Source organism: Centroberyx gerrardi, chromosome 1, assembly GCF_048128805.1.
Source record: "Centroberyx gerrardi isolate f3 chromosome 1, fCenGer3.hap1.cur.20231027, whole genome shotgun sequence".
NCBI lineage: Eukaryota > Metazoa > Chordata > Actinopteri > Beryciformes > Berycidae > Centroberyx > Centroberyx gerrardi.
The window spans coordinates 23,657,219-23,671,915 of record NC_135997.1 but is presented as its reverse complement, the minus strand read 5'-3'; the positions used below and the strand labels follow the sequence as shown (position 1 = coordinate 23,671,915).

At 39.7% G+C, this 14,697-nt stretch overlaps 1 protein-coding gene across 1 annotated transcript; it reads right to left on the bottom strand.

The window, feature by feature from the left end:
* Positions 1-2,559: 2,559 nt before the first annotated feature.
* Positions 2,560-11,163, bottom strand: wdr93 (WD repeat domain 93). Its single transcript, XM_078284159.1, has 15 exons — positions 10,861-11,163; positions 10,270-10,471; positions 9,838-9,902; positions 9,298-9,376; positions 9,130-9,197; positions 8,738-8,816; positions 8,216-8,402; positions 7,634-7,704; positions 6,620-6,706; positions 6,290-6,421; positions 4,118-4,334; positions 3,685-3,745; positions 3,292-3,448; positions 2,849-3,035; positions 2,560-2,638 (listed from the first exon to the last, which is right to left on the bottom strand). Exons 1-15 carry the CDS (start codon positions 11,161-11,163, stop codon positions 2,560-2,562), a joined length of 1,974 nt encoding a protein of 657 aa, XP_078140285.1.
* Positions 11,164-14,697: the final 3,534 nt, after the last annotated feature.

Genomic DNA, 14,697 nt, shown 5'->3' with positions numbered 1-14,697 from the left:
CATATACCTATGTAGGCCTATGTGTGTGTCCATATATCTAAAATATTACCTACAAACCCTAAACCACCACAAGTATCAGGATGGACACTCTAACCACAAGGCCCTTGATCTGGTAAATTTCTCAAAGACTGTCACACAATACAGTAAAAAGTTTTAATCAAAGACTCAGGCCTGATTCACTAAGTGTTTGCAGAGGTAAAGGAATACGCAAAGCTTACGCAATGAGAGATAAAGGAACTTCTGCTATTGGTGCGATGCGAGCTGTCTGCGCCAATGCTCCTCATTCATATGTAGATAGGGGTTTTACATAATATTATTGCTTAAATTATATGACTTTGGGGCTGTCATGTAAATTTGGCTTAGCAACCACCTCACAAAACATCTTGCATTATTCGTTCCTTCAGGAAAAGTAGCGCAAAATCTTTCAAAAGGTGCTTTTAATTGCACACTTGGGAACAAAGAAAATAACACGTTTACCAATAATTGTAAATAGGTGAAAAAAGTGAGACTCGTGTTTTATATAGTCAGTCAGAATCTGCTTTGTCAAAGTCCTGTCTCCCACCTTTTTTCGCCTATTTACAATTATTGTTAAACATACTACTTTCTCCTTTCCATCGGCATACGTTTCCTCTGACCGGATTTCAGTGTTACAGTTGTTCAAACTGAAAGGTTTAATAAACATAAAGAAAGCAAATCACTTAAAAACAATTCAGCACCATGACTATTTTTTTTTTTAATATATTGTCAGAATCTGCTTTGTTCGCGTCCGTTTATGTGCTACAAGTGTGATTTTAAGATTTCCAATTCCAGGTTCCTCTTTAATGTTATAAACTCTGTCATTACTCCCTCCTCAAGTGACAATATCAAGCTTCCCTCAGAATGGTGCAAGCAATTTTTGACTAATTTCGCTCAAAAAAAAAGAGACCATCAGGAGCCAGATTTCCCCCCTTGGCTGTGATCCATTAGTCTCAGCAGTATGTGTTTCCTCTCTCAGCAGCTTTGAGCCCATTTCCCTTTCCACTCTATCGGATGCCATTACTCGTATGAAATCCTCATCTTGCCCCTTGGACACTATTCCCACTGAATTTCTCAGAGGTTCTTGGTACAGTCAGCCAACACATTTTACGCCTCATAAATAGTTCACTGTCTACTGGTTCCTTTCCTCCCTTCATTAAACACACCATGATCCAGCCCCTCCTGAAGAATCCAAATCTCAATCACCTGACCTATTTCCAAAACTGCCCTTACTGCCACTACTGTCTTTCATGAATAACAAAATTTTTTAACTGACTGACTGCTCTGCCCTAATTCTGTTATACTTTAGCGCTGCTTTTAACTCTATTGATCACACCTCCTAAAAGTGCAAGCGAACTTGTTTAGTAATGCCTAGACGTCTGTCACTCCCTCTGCTCCTGCTCCCCCCTCGACCATCCACAACTGGTGCAGCCAGGCTGTTTACCAAGACTAGGACACGGGATCATTCTAGCCTCACTGCACCGGCTTCCTGTTAATTTTAGAATTGATTTTAAGATGCTACTGCTAGTATTTTCAGGGTCAGCAAGATCTAGTCCCAAGTTACATCTTGGACCTTTTGACCCCTTACCAGCCTGAACGTAGCCTAAGATACTCAATTAATTGTTTTATTTCACTCACCTAGTGTGGTTATCATTGCTCTTACTTCTTTTCTGTTTTGACTCTACTTTTTTTCTGTTATGTTCTGTTTTGGGCTTTTTTTTGGGCATTTTTTATTTTCTGCCCTGTGCTTTTGTCTGATTTTATTAGTGTTTCTACCTGGCAGTGCTGACCTAGCTTCTGTGGACGTTTGCACTGCCTGTAGTCCCATCTCTCTGCTGCATCATGTTTTTCTCTGTCTCATCTGTTTTCTTATCTCATTGTTATTACCTCCGCCAACGCAGTTGGATGGGGGTTATGTTTTCGCCCTGTTTGTCTGTCTGTCTGTTAGCAGGATAACTCCAAAAGTTATGAACAGATTTGCATGAAACTTTGTGGAAAGTTTGGTCATGGGGCAAGGAAGAACTGATACATTTTTCACACCAACTGGCAAAAGGGGGGCATGGCAGTGGGCGTGGCTTCTCATAAAAAGAGATATCACTTCCGAATGGATTCATGTAGTGTCATCAAACTTTGTGGCCTATCAGCAGACAGAAGAAGAGGCAAACCCTCCGTTATTGGCCCAATCAAACAACATGAGGGCACTGGAGAGCTCATTTCCAGTTTAGACATAAAAGCCAATTTCTCCAAAACTTTGTCCAGTGGTAGAAAGGCAGCACTAACAAACTGAACAGATATCATGCTGATTGGCTATGTGGTGTTGCAATAATTGGCTAAAATGCTTAAAAGTGGCAAGAATTTGAACAGGTATAGCTCATGTCCATATTTCCAAACCGCTATATAATTTGTTTGTCATTCTAGCTTTTATCCTGTCCAGCTCCAAAAATGTAATCCACTTTTCTACCTCTGTGCAAAAAGTTTTCATTAGTTGTAGTTATTCAGGAACTGTTCCGGCCGGCTGCAGCACTGCTGTCTCTGTCGCCTTGGTCAGACTGTCACCACATGCTCCTGTAGCTGCTTCCACGTCTGAGTCAGAGCTTTGTTCCTTTCATCCACAGACAGCACTCTTCACATAACAAAAATAAAGAGATGAGAGCACTTTCATATTGAAATACACAATACACAATATGTTTGTGGTTTATCCATTTGACATGGCAGCCATCGATGTAAACAGAACAATCATCTGACTCATCGGCAGTGTAGATATTTATCAAAAATAATTGCACATGATATATTCAAACGAGAGGTAGGGCACAATGACGCTGAGAATGCAAACCTTTGCTGGAGGTAGAGATTGCAAGCTTCCTCCAGAGCGACAAAGCTCATCCCTGTTTGTTGTGTTGGAGAGTCTGGAAGTGCAACAATGTACGGCTCAATGATGGCAGCCTCTCTAAAACGGAGGATGAACAGCTGACTCTGGCAGTCTCCTGTTAAAGAATCACTGTGGCTGGGGTTCTGGTCACCTGGGTGAGACATTTATTTGTTCACTTTCATGTACCCTTGACTTATTTTGCTTTTCTGATACATGTTCATGTTGATAAAACGATTAATGTCTGACTATTCCAGATGCTCAGTGATTCACCCATCAACACTTTTCTCAAACTAGCTGATAAAATTTTGGTTTGAGCAAAAACAAATTCTGTCTGTGTATTTATCAGGATGCGTATTTACCCTCTCTATTTGTGGGTATGAGGCATGAATACCCTGCTGTGGATTTACCTCGTATGAACAAAGTTTGCTGTTTGATGTCCAGAGCATAAACAGGATCCCAGGGAGTTGCAAGCAGACGAGTGGTGGGAGGAATCAAATAGCACACTGTGGTTTTGTGGATGACATCTTGGAGGAACATTTTCCCATTTTTTTGCGCCACAAGAGACTGATCAACCGATGAGAAAAATGAGACAGCAGGACCCAAACAGTGAAATTATGTTTTGTACAATGCTGTAACTGCATGATGGCATTTTGTCTCCACATCATTTTAAACCTCTTATCAGCAGTGAGTGACTGATGAAAACATGAAACAGTATAAATAGGCAAGGATATAGATTTGCAAATGACCAAAGAAAAGGGTGATAGTTAATATAGAGAGGCAACAACATCGATTTGTCCTACCAAGCCCTGCAGGAACGGCACTGGTGCAATGACAGTCGGGAGACCCCCAGAGTCTTTAGGCCTAAATGGTTACAGAAAACATAATGCGTGAATCTATGTGTAGGATAAAATACAGGATTTTCTTATTAATATATCACTGTGAAAGCAGTTATAAACAGCTACATTAATATGCGTTGAACTTTTATTTGGTTCAATTTGGGAGTTCTAATTGGCTCGATTCCCCATGAAATTCCCCTCTGGAAGACAGCAAACTGGTAAGTTGTGAATTAAAATCAGAGGGGAGGAGAAATAATTGAAATGATAATATGGCTCACTGGGGTTATAGAATGTGGCACAAATTATCATTATTAAATTTCATTTGACGGACAAATTTAGATTGCATTCATAAAATAAGTCAATATCCAAATAGGCTATCATGTAAAACTCAGGAAACCTTTCAGTGAGCTGCGTGGCGCAGGAGTCTGCTCCTCGTCCCGTGGTGAGTACATGGGTTGCTCCACTCTTACAGACCACCAGAAGATGGACTTTGGCCGGGGTAAGAGCCTGGGAGAGCAGGGACTCCTCAGCAGACACAGGTCTGTAATCCAGAAACAGCATCCTGGTGAAAGCACTGTCTGCTGCTGACACCAAGACGACAGACAGTGGAAGCCCTGAAGGAGAAAGGAAGAACAACACACAGAGTGAAGCAAACAGCCCAGAAACGTGTTCATGTCACAAACCTTTAACAAGTGAAAATGGCTGTTATATTTCTGGTATAGCTTCTCAGTCACAACTTGAAAAAACCCCCCAAAAACACGTATCTGTGTGACTAGCCTCATTATCGCTAATCAGTCGAGTTTCTCTCAGGGGGGCCCTAAAAATATCTCACAGCTAATTGAAACAACAGCTTGACATAATTCAGTGAGCCGTGCTTTGATGTGTCTGCATGTGTGTGTGTGTGTGTGTGGTATTTAACCACATAATCAGAAATGCAGACACAGCACTGTATGTTCCTATAAAGATATTGAAGTAACTGGCTTGCAAGATGACTGTCTCTGTATTGTTTGTCCAGGTTGCTGGAGAGAGAGGTAAATAAATAGAGGTGAGAAAAGATTAGGGATGAATAATGAAAACCAATTCCAACTCTGCATCACTAAGAAAATAGTTGAATTGTAACTGATGCCATCTTGTTAGATACAGGTGTGAATAAATGAGCTATTAAATGCTGTTTCTCCTCTTATGCAGTCATTTCAAGTCAATTTTGAGGAGACAATTTGATGTTGAATGTCATTATTTAACATCATCCATCCTGAGCTTGTGCCTGTGCATTGATTCATGGAGCAACACAGACTCAGCAGGTTCCTCAGTACCTGGTCAGTGGGTATGCAGTCATTTCCTGCATTGTCTTGCCTTTTGTATAACAACAATAGAACCCACTGTACTACTACCATGTTAATTATTTTAGTTTTTATATTTTGTTGCAACAGTCTGTGCTATTGCAGGCTGACTAAAATAGACATAGACCTATATTATATATATATATATATATATATATATATATATATATACACACACACACACACACACACATATATATATATATATATATATATATATATATATATACATATACATATATATATATATACATATATATATATATATATAATAATATTTTTCAAGTGTCTAGAGAACATTGCTGCTCAGTGTGACTTAGCCTACAGCCTATTAATTAAAAAGATGCTGTAGGATATAGCTCAAACGATGTAAATTTAGCTATAAATGCTTTTTCATTATTTACACTATGTGTCAAATCAGATTGGCAATGTTTATTTTACTTTCCACAAGTGAAACTATCATGAGCTGCAAATTGGACTCAAGAGAAGGACAAACAGGTTTGCACAGGTGCTGCATGCACTTCGAAATACTATATTTTCTAATGAAAAAATATATTGTCAAAATTACATGTTTAGATTGCTTCTCTCAAAAGAAATTATCTTTGAGATTGATGCCTCATTTTGCTGCCATCTCAAATTGTCATTTCCAACTGCATTTTTATAGTCTCAATTAGACCTAGTAATTGACATGATGTACAGGTTTACAGCAGCTATATTCACTTTACAGCAGTGGAGCGTGACAGGAAAGACGGAAGAGACAACAAGGATGACATACAACAAAGGTCATGACCTGGATTCAAACCAAAATTTTGCAAGTACATGGTATGTGTTGAGCCAACCGGACACCCTCTTATCATTAATTTCTAATCCCAAATCCCCCAAAACTTGATCTAAAGCCCTATTGGTGTGCCTGCATGAATAAGATCACTAACAATGTGATGATTACGTTTCAGTCAAACTACAGGGCAGGATACTGGCAAAAATAAATCAGATGTTTTGATCTTTCTGTTCTGATCATGTGGATACTCTGATATACTTTGCTGATCATGTGGATACTTTGCTATACTAAACTATACTAAACTATTTACACAGCACTGTCAACAAATTAAACATATTGATATTACTCAAATGAAAGTTAAATGTACCCTAATGTACCCTGTTAAAGAAAACTGAAATTGGGACCAGAGTTGATAAAATGTTAGCAATGTCTAGCCACAACATTAGCTCACCTAATTGCCTGTCCCAGACAGTCACTACGGCAGCATCAAGGCCCAGAGCGATGTAACGGGTGCAACTACTAACAGCGGAGCAAAGGATTTCATGTGCATTTGGCCACAACACATCCGGCACAGGCTCTACATCTGAATCAGAAAGAGAAGAACACAAGGGTCAAACACCTGTTGAAGATTTAGGCTTGCTGCCCCCTTAATATGAAAAGAGAAAGTACACACAAGCCTTTAATAACAGGCTGCTGATAAAACTGCATGCCAGACGGCTAATTTTATAGATCTGTTTGTGAGCATCCAGCAGAATAATCCCTGAGCAAATAAATATCCTACCTGGTTTATCCTTAGGTGCTCTGCACAGCAAATACTGAAGAAGATTATGGCTGTCGCTCCACCACACACAGACAGCAACAGGCAAACCTGCTGAGAAAAGGTTGGAGATTAAAGATGACATTAAGAGGAGCATGGCCACTCACTACAGATTAACAAATGCCTTTAAAAGGATTGAATGAATGTGAGGGACATAAACCAGTGGAATTAATTAGCAGGGCTATAGCCTAGTGCTTGTCAATCTGCTATACACCCCATGTTATTAACTAACATCTATAACACTGGGAAATGCTGAAACTTTTACCTCTGCCAGTGGAGTTGGACGGTGGTTATGTTTATCTGTTTGTTTGTCTATTAGAAGGATATCTCCAGAGGTTATGAAGGGATTTGCATGAAACTTTGTGGAACGTTTGGTCACGGGGCAAGGAAGAACTGATCAACTTGTCATACCAACTGGCCAAAGGGGGGCGTGGCGGTGGTCGTGGCTTCTCACAAAACGGCATGTAACTTTCCGAACAGATTTACGTAACACCATCAAACTTTGTGGCCTATCAGCAGACAGAGGAAGAGGCAAACCCTCCACTATTGGCCCAATCAAACAACATGAGGGCACTGGAGAGCTCATTTCCAGTTTAGACACAATCGTCCTGCAAATTTTTTCAAAACTTGTTCCAGTGGTACAGGGGCAGCCCTAATGGCCACTGAACAGATATAATGCTGATTGGCCATGTGGTGTTCTGATAATCGGCTAAAATGCTTAAAAGTTGCTAGAATTTGAACAGGCACATGTCCCATTTCAGGTTGGTAGTGGGGCATGGAAGAAATATTTTTTTTGCTGAAAATCTCTATGGGGATGAATAAAGTATCACATTAACATTAAACTGGAACCAATACAAATTCAATTATTTTAGGCAGGAGGGAAATTATTCTACACAAAGCCAAGTCCACCTATTCAACATTCAAACTTCAAACACTGGAAAATCCCATCACCACCACCACCAACCCTCTATTACAAACCTGGCTGGGACTTTGCTTCGCTAAGGCCAGGAGACAAACCACATGGCAGAAGAAAGTGCTTGGTGCAGTGTCTGAAAAAGATAAGAGTCCAAGTGGCTCAGTGGGACTCAGACAGGGTGCAACATCCTGCAGACTCAAGTATGACTAAGAACCTAAAATTGAAAAGTGCTAAGGGGGCTGAACACTCACAGAGGGCTTTCCTTAACTCCATGAGCTGCAGCCAATGTTATAAAGCAAAGTAGATCTATGACAATGAATACAAACAAATGTCTTTTTACTATTAATATAATTTTAGTTCTCGTAGCCCAATATGTTGTCCACTCTGATTTCATTCCAATTGCCAATCCTCATCTCAGTTGCATTAAAATGCTAAAATGCTGCCTGTGTATCATCATTTCCTGGGTCTCCACGCTTGATGTGTGCAGCAATACTGCAATAACACCATTGGGTGCATTTTATAAACTGAAAATAAAAATGCATTAAATGTACAGCAAACTACGCTATCAGTGGTAGCAGCTGATGTTAATTGCTGATGGTATCTGATATTAAATGCTGATGGTATCTGTGAAACCTTTATTGTACCTTGGGCTTTCATCCGTTTCTTTTGCTTCATCCGTGTCTGTACTAATGTACTTCCTGTATGTGGACCTAAACACAGCCTCCTGTTCCTCCCATTGTCGACTGCTGATCGTGTGGTTCTGCCCAGACCCAAACACAATGCCACAGTCTGTCCTCTGCAAGACTTCAAGTGGACTTTTCAGTGTTGTCCCTGGAAAACAACAGATAAATGCTGGGATATTGACTGTGCTGCACTCTCAACAGGAATGCATGTGCATCTATTGCCAACAGTGAAATTCCATTAAATGAAAATTGATCTCTTTCAGAACAGAGAGAGGGGAGAGGCGACACTTGATCTCCAGTCTTTAAAACAAGAGATAAGTGATGGCCTACAGAGACACGCTAATGCATGCACATGCACACATGCCCACATTCACACCATCACTCCCAGTTACATACAAAAACACACATGTTGGATTTGTGTTCTGTTCAATTACACTATTCTTCTTGTTATTAATACATTTGTTGCTCTCTATAAAATTCTACCTGCTAGACTTTTGGGGGGCTTGATTTTCATCAGCACTGCAGCTGGAGACCATTTCACATCTACAACTCCAGATGGGTTCTGCGCCTGAGGAAAAAAGAAACACTATTAATTCTCAATTCCAATTGTCCAAAAAACACATTTTCCTCAAATTCAATAACTTTGCCTTCTGGCAGCAGTTTATAATAAATATACTGAATGCATTCAATTAACTAATAACTTCCATAGAAAGTGTGCAGCTAAATAAGTTATGATTCAAATGGTTTGTTGATGCTCCCAAATGTAATTGTTAATGAGCTAACGTGTGAAGAGCAATCAAATGCAGCACTGAATACACAATAACATTTAAGCCAACTGGCCGATTAAATTACGATACCTGTTTTTGTGATGGTGCCAACTCTAAATCTTTCAGCCATGCTTCTAAGGGGAAGCGATACACTTCGAGCCAAAGAGCACCATTGCCTGATAGCAGATGTGAAAATCCGTAGTAGTGTTATTCAGTAGTGTTGAATGAAAAGCCTTGAATTAAAATCAAGAACTCAAGAGAAAGAAAAGACCTTACAGCTGATTGACGCAGCTCCATAATCTCCCCCTTTAGATAGTTCAAATGTCAAGCAAATGCTCCTTTGGTTGATATCTTCCTGATGATATTGAAAGGATTTTTTGTCAGCACTTTTTTTTATTTTTTCAATTGCATGAATGCAAAAATGACAAGCAAAAAAGTGCATGTGATATTTTGCGAACCGATGAGAAAAACTGGAGACATTCATCACAGCTGGAGTTTTCCTCAACATTCTGAGCATCTACATATGTCAACGTCACTTGAAAAGTAATTTGTTCATTTGCTCTGTTACCTCTGCCTTTCACAAACAAAAACATTTCACAGTTGCCAAAATATACCGCCAGACATGTCTTAAGTGATGGCTGGTGTCTCCAAAATGTTTTTAGAAACATGCAGGTGACACATTTGACTTTTGTTCTGGATCCAAACTCTCAACTCACCTACCCAACCCTGTGGCAATGAAGACTCTCAAAAAAGCACATAGCAATGGGGAAGAAATCCAACATGGATGGTGCAGCCATGCTGAGTAACAATACGCACCGTGTCATTAATAACTTTGAGGAGGTGAATGCTTTCGGTGTGATATGCAAAGACTCTGGCAACACCTGCAGTGGTAGACAATGGAAGCTGGTTTTAGTGATGACAAATCAACATTTGTTCCTTCACTCTGGGGATTCAGTGTCCTGCTGACACCTCTTACAGTAATTTTGCCCTTTCTTTCCTTTAATTTACAGCTGACATTGTCTCCAATCAATAGAGCATATTTCATGTCTCCAGGACCACAGTACAATTGATTAGGCTAACCTGTAAAATGTGAGGAAAATATGGATGACCAATTGGAAAAAACAACCTGTATTGCTCTATTTCTGAAAAGTTGACTTTTTGGAGGTACACGTTTTATGTAGGAGAGTGATGATTACACAGCCCAGCATGAAACGCATAATAGCCGGTGAGAATCCGACTACTACCCACCCATGTCATCAACGGTGCCGAGCAGATAGCCCCTCTCACCCATACAGGTCATGTGAATAGATGTGATTTCCAGCCTGTCCTGCAGCCAGGCGGAGACACAGATGAGAGAGGACGCGCAGCTCACTGACAGGCCCTGGGAGTGACCCATGCTGATGTATCTGCCGTCCTCCGAACACGCCAGGCAGTTGGTGCTCTCTGGAAGCTAAGGCACAAATGACAACAGCGAAAAAAAGGTTTGACACCAGCTTTCCTTTGGCACTCACAGAGCCTATTTCTTTTTGTTAGTGGGATAAAAAACAAAATCAGGATGATTTTTGCAATTAAATTAGGTTGCCGCTATTTAAAAACTTTTTAAATCATGCATAGGGCTACATTTGATGTTTTAAGAGTTTGGAATTACATGGCTCTATCTGACTTTTTATCAAAATTGAGTTATCCACATATTCATGATCTTTGAGTGTTATATATATTCAAAAAACATATAAAGTACATAATAGTTTTGCCAGATGGTATGTCAAACCTTGACGCCAACATCTCAGACTTGCACTCCATTCAGACAGAACCTTATAATTCCAAGCTCACAATTTGTACCTGTGCAGCTCCACACAGCTCCAAAGTAGGGGTTTTCTTTTTGGATTCCTCTGCTACCCTAGCGCTTTCTCTTTTTGAGATGGTGTCCCAGGCCATATCAAGCAGCCTGTCCAGGACCTTATCAATCATGCGGAATGGCTGAGGCAGCTGATCCCTGAGGAGTTCAGGATCCGTCAGAAAACTCTCATCGTCCTCACTCCACTGATGATTTGAGGCCTCAGGAATGTCCATAGGATTTTTTCTGGTATATCCTATGGGAAAAATGATTGTTGATACCAGGTTGTTTGAATTCTGATGCAACATTACAACAGCCAGGCAAGAGAAGACGTTTGCAGTCTTCACAGACAGTTGAACTCGGTGGATTGTCTTGTTGCTGGCCAAGCGTGCTTACTAGGTGATGAGGTTTGGGTGGGAGGCAATACAGTGGGCAGACATTCCTCTTTTCTTCATTTGATTGCTGTTTTGGTGGATTTTGGATGTTCATAAAACCTTTGAAATTGTCCTTAAGGATGGGAGACCACACACTAACTATCTGCATCTACACATGCAATATTCTGTTTGGTTGGCGTTGTAAATTTGCTGTCCAGTAGTCAAAGGACTTATTCACTTCAGGATACAATGTAATAGAGTCTATAACATTGTATCCTGAAGTGAATAAGTCTATTAAATAGACTATGCCACAAACTGAATCTTCCACGTGATTGTTTACTGCTTACAGGAATTCAGTAATTTGTAACTGAGTTCATTTTGAAAGTAACCTTCCCAACCCTGCTATGTAAGAGTTGAGATTATTACATTCATCACTGATACTGTTCAAGCCTAAGGGTCACAGCTAAACTTTAAAATATCATGCAGTTATGATAGGCAAAAAATATAGCACAGAAAATCATACCTTCATACCGTAGGTGATAAAAAAAACCCCAAACATATAAGAAAAGTACGATACAGTGTGGAGTACTATAGACACACTATCAGCATATAACGTTGCATGAAGCTTATGAAGATTTTTCGTTAGGATGGAGGGGAAGCATACAGCTGCAGTCTCTAAATTGTTACACTAGAGCAAATTCAGTAGAAAGTTAAGTTAGCTAACGCTAACTGTTCCTCTACGTTGATCGCCAGCTGAACTCAGTACAAAAGACAAAGCTAACAAGCTAGCATTTAAAGTTAGCAACACGGCACAGGTGAGTATGCAGGAGGAGGCACGGAAAAGTGAACTTAGTGAACTTTGTTTCGCTGACTTTTAGTTAACAATGACAAATTCGTCGAGAAGTTGTAAGTAGGTTAATACAACCATTGGCTGACGACCTTACCTTAACCCTGCTAAAATTTTGGCCAGACAGCCGATGTGTAGTGTTGTTTCTGTGAGTTCAGCGGTGATGGGTCGTCATGACAACAGCGCCCGCGCCCCTCCCTTCCCGCCCGCTTCACTACAACTGCAGTGACCTAAGTGCACCTCTTGGTAAACTCGGGATACAAGGTTCAAATTGTGCAACAGGTTCTGCTAACCCTCTCTGTTGTCACGTTTTTATAAAGATGCATATTTCATTGTATCAAATTTATATTACAGTTGTATTATTAAAATAGAAAAGTCAATTTCCTACAGAAAATGTGTGCTTGCTCCAGCTTGGCAGGTTAAGATGAGTCATTTGCCAGTTAATCTTTTGAAAGTGTTCGCAATTCGACCACCAGGTGTCACCATTCACCCTCCGTCATTAATTTCTACAGGGGGGAAAAAAAATAATAGGCACCAAGAAAATACTACATCAACACATCTCCTGAAGTAGTACCTTAACATTTTAAAGTTGGAACCATGGGATGGAACAGAGCCTCTAACTTAAAGTATTTGGAAACTCAATTCTTGAGTGAGTTGCATAAATTCCTATTTGACAATCCTTGTTCAGTTTTACTTACCAATTTTTAGCTAAATAGTATAGATACATTATTTGTGCGTTGTCCCTCTTCTTTACATTCTACATTGCTATCCAAGTGCAAGCCAAACCCTTTATCTACTGTTATTGTTGTATATTGCATGTATATGTATACATATATTTACTTATGACAAGTTTGAGTAATTTGTCTGGCTACATAGGATCAACTGACATCAGGCCACAACTATGTATGCAACTAAATATGCACATATATTTAATAACTGAAGGCATTTTCTGCATACTTATCTTTTGATCTGAAACATAAATTTAAGTTTACAGCAAAAAGATCTAGTCACACTCCGCTGTCCCAATACTTTTGTAATTGGCTGCACACAGCTTAAAAAAAGTTGTGATTAAATAAAACATGGATCATTCATCATCTATGCTGATTACCAGCAACAAAGAGAACCACAGAATGAGATTTACTGCATTAAACAATGAAAACTAAAGACCAAAATCACTTTGAGGTTTTTATTCTTTTGACTTTGAATAGGACAAGAGAAAGTATACATTTGTAAAATGCAATTCATAAACAATGCAATTTAATGCATATTCTCCTCTCACACCAACTGTGAATGAAATGGAGCTTAGGTTTCCCTTCAGCAGGTATATGGTACAGACAAACACCTACTGTGCAGTGCAGTACACACCGGTGAGCTTCTAAATGCTCTGCACTCATACAAAAAAAACCTTATGAGCCAGTTGTTATTAACATGTGATTTAAAGACTTTCACAGACAGTGATTCTTTCATCATACTTCACAATCCACAGTTAATTATGGTCTTCAATCGACCACTGTGGCACTTGACTATAATAAACACTATCGCACCTTTTCCCTCCAGAGTCCATCTCATAATTATTATCCCCCACTGGAAAGTGATTGAGTCTTCTCATTTTAAAACCATAGCTTCTTTGAGCACAACAGACCAGAAACCACTGAAGACAGTCTTTCAATCAAATTGCTCCATGCCCTCAGAGGCGAGTCATTTCGTAACGGGAGGGAAGTCAATAAGAATACCATCAGAGGTAAAAACCACAGCGGAATTCCAATCGGCTGACCATTTGCCTCATCTTGGCCTAGAAATGGTATTGTGATAAATGATTCAAAAAACAAAAAAACAAAAAACAATCAAGTACCAGAAGGATTATAAACACAACTGATAATAAGCCATGTCATTACAGCCAATCTTTATCAATCTCTGCACTGAAAAACTATAATTTGAAGGAAATAGTTTTGATCACGAAACTCAAGAATATTTCCTCCAGAGAGTAATATTTAAATACACGCGAGAAAGCCAATGTTAAGAGAGGCATTCACTCTTGAACAGTGACATGGCTAAGACAGTTTTCAACAGCTAACAGTAATGTAAGGCAGATAACAGATGTGTGTGGATAATGACACCTTCATGATATTGGCAGTTTGTTTGAAAATTGAGTCCTATAAAAGTGTAAGTCTTAAGGCTTCTACGTCATCGACTGCGTGTGAACATTCAGTACAAAATCTGCAACCACAATGAACAATTACAATCTGGATGGAAATTTCACTAGCCTGCTGGCCCATTGTTTTCAGTGTGGGTTTTAGTGCAAAATTGCGAGAAATTGAATGGGCGCCAATGATTGACTATGAAAATGGAAGGCTACAAAACCCTCCAGGCTAGTGCTTAAAATTCCCAAGTACCACAACTGGTTATGATGTTACGGCATACCGGCAAATCTACATTTCTCACCCATATGGCTCCATATTTCCCTGAAGACCAACTGTCTAAGTGTTGGGTAAAGTGGCCACTAAGCTCCCCATCTGAGGCCTTTTTTTTTTTTTTTTTGCCATTTCAACAATAACGGTAAGAAGACTTTAGCGCTCAAGGGCATCTTCCTCCCCGTGACGCTCCATGACAATTCATGACCG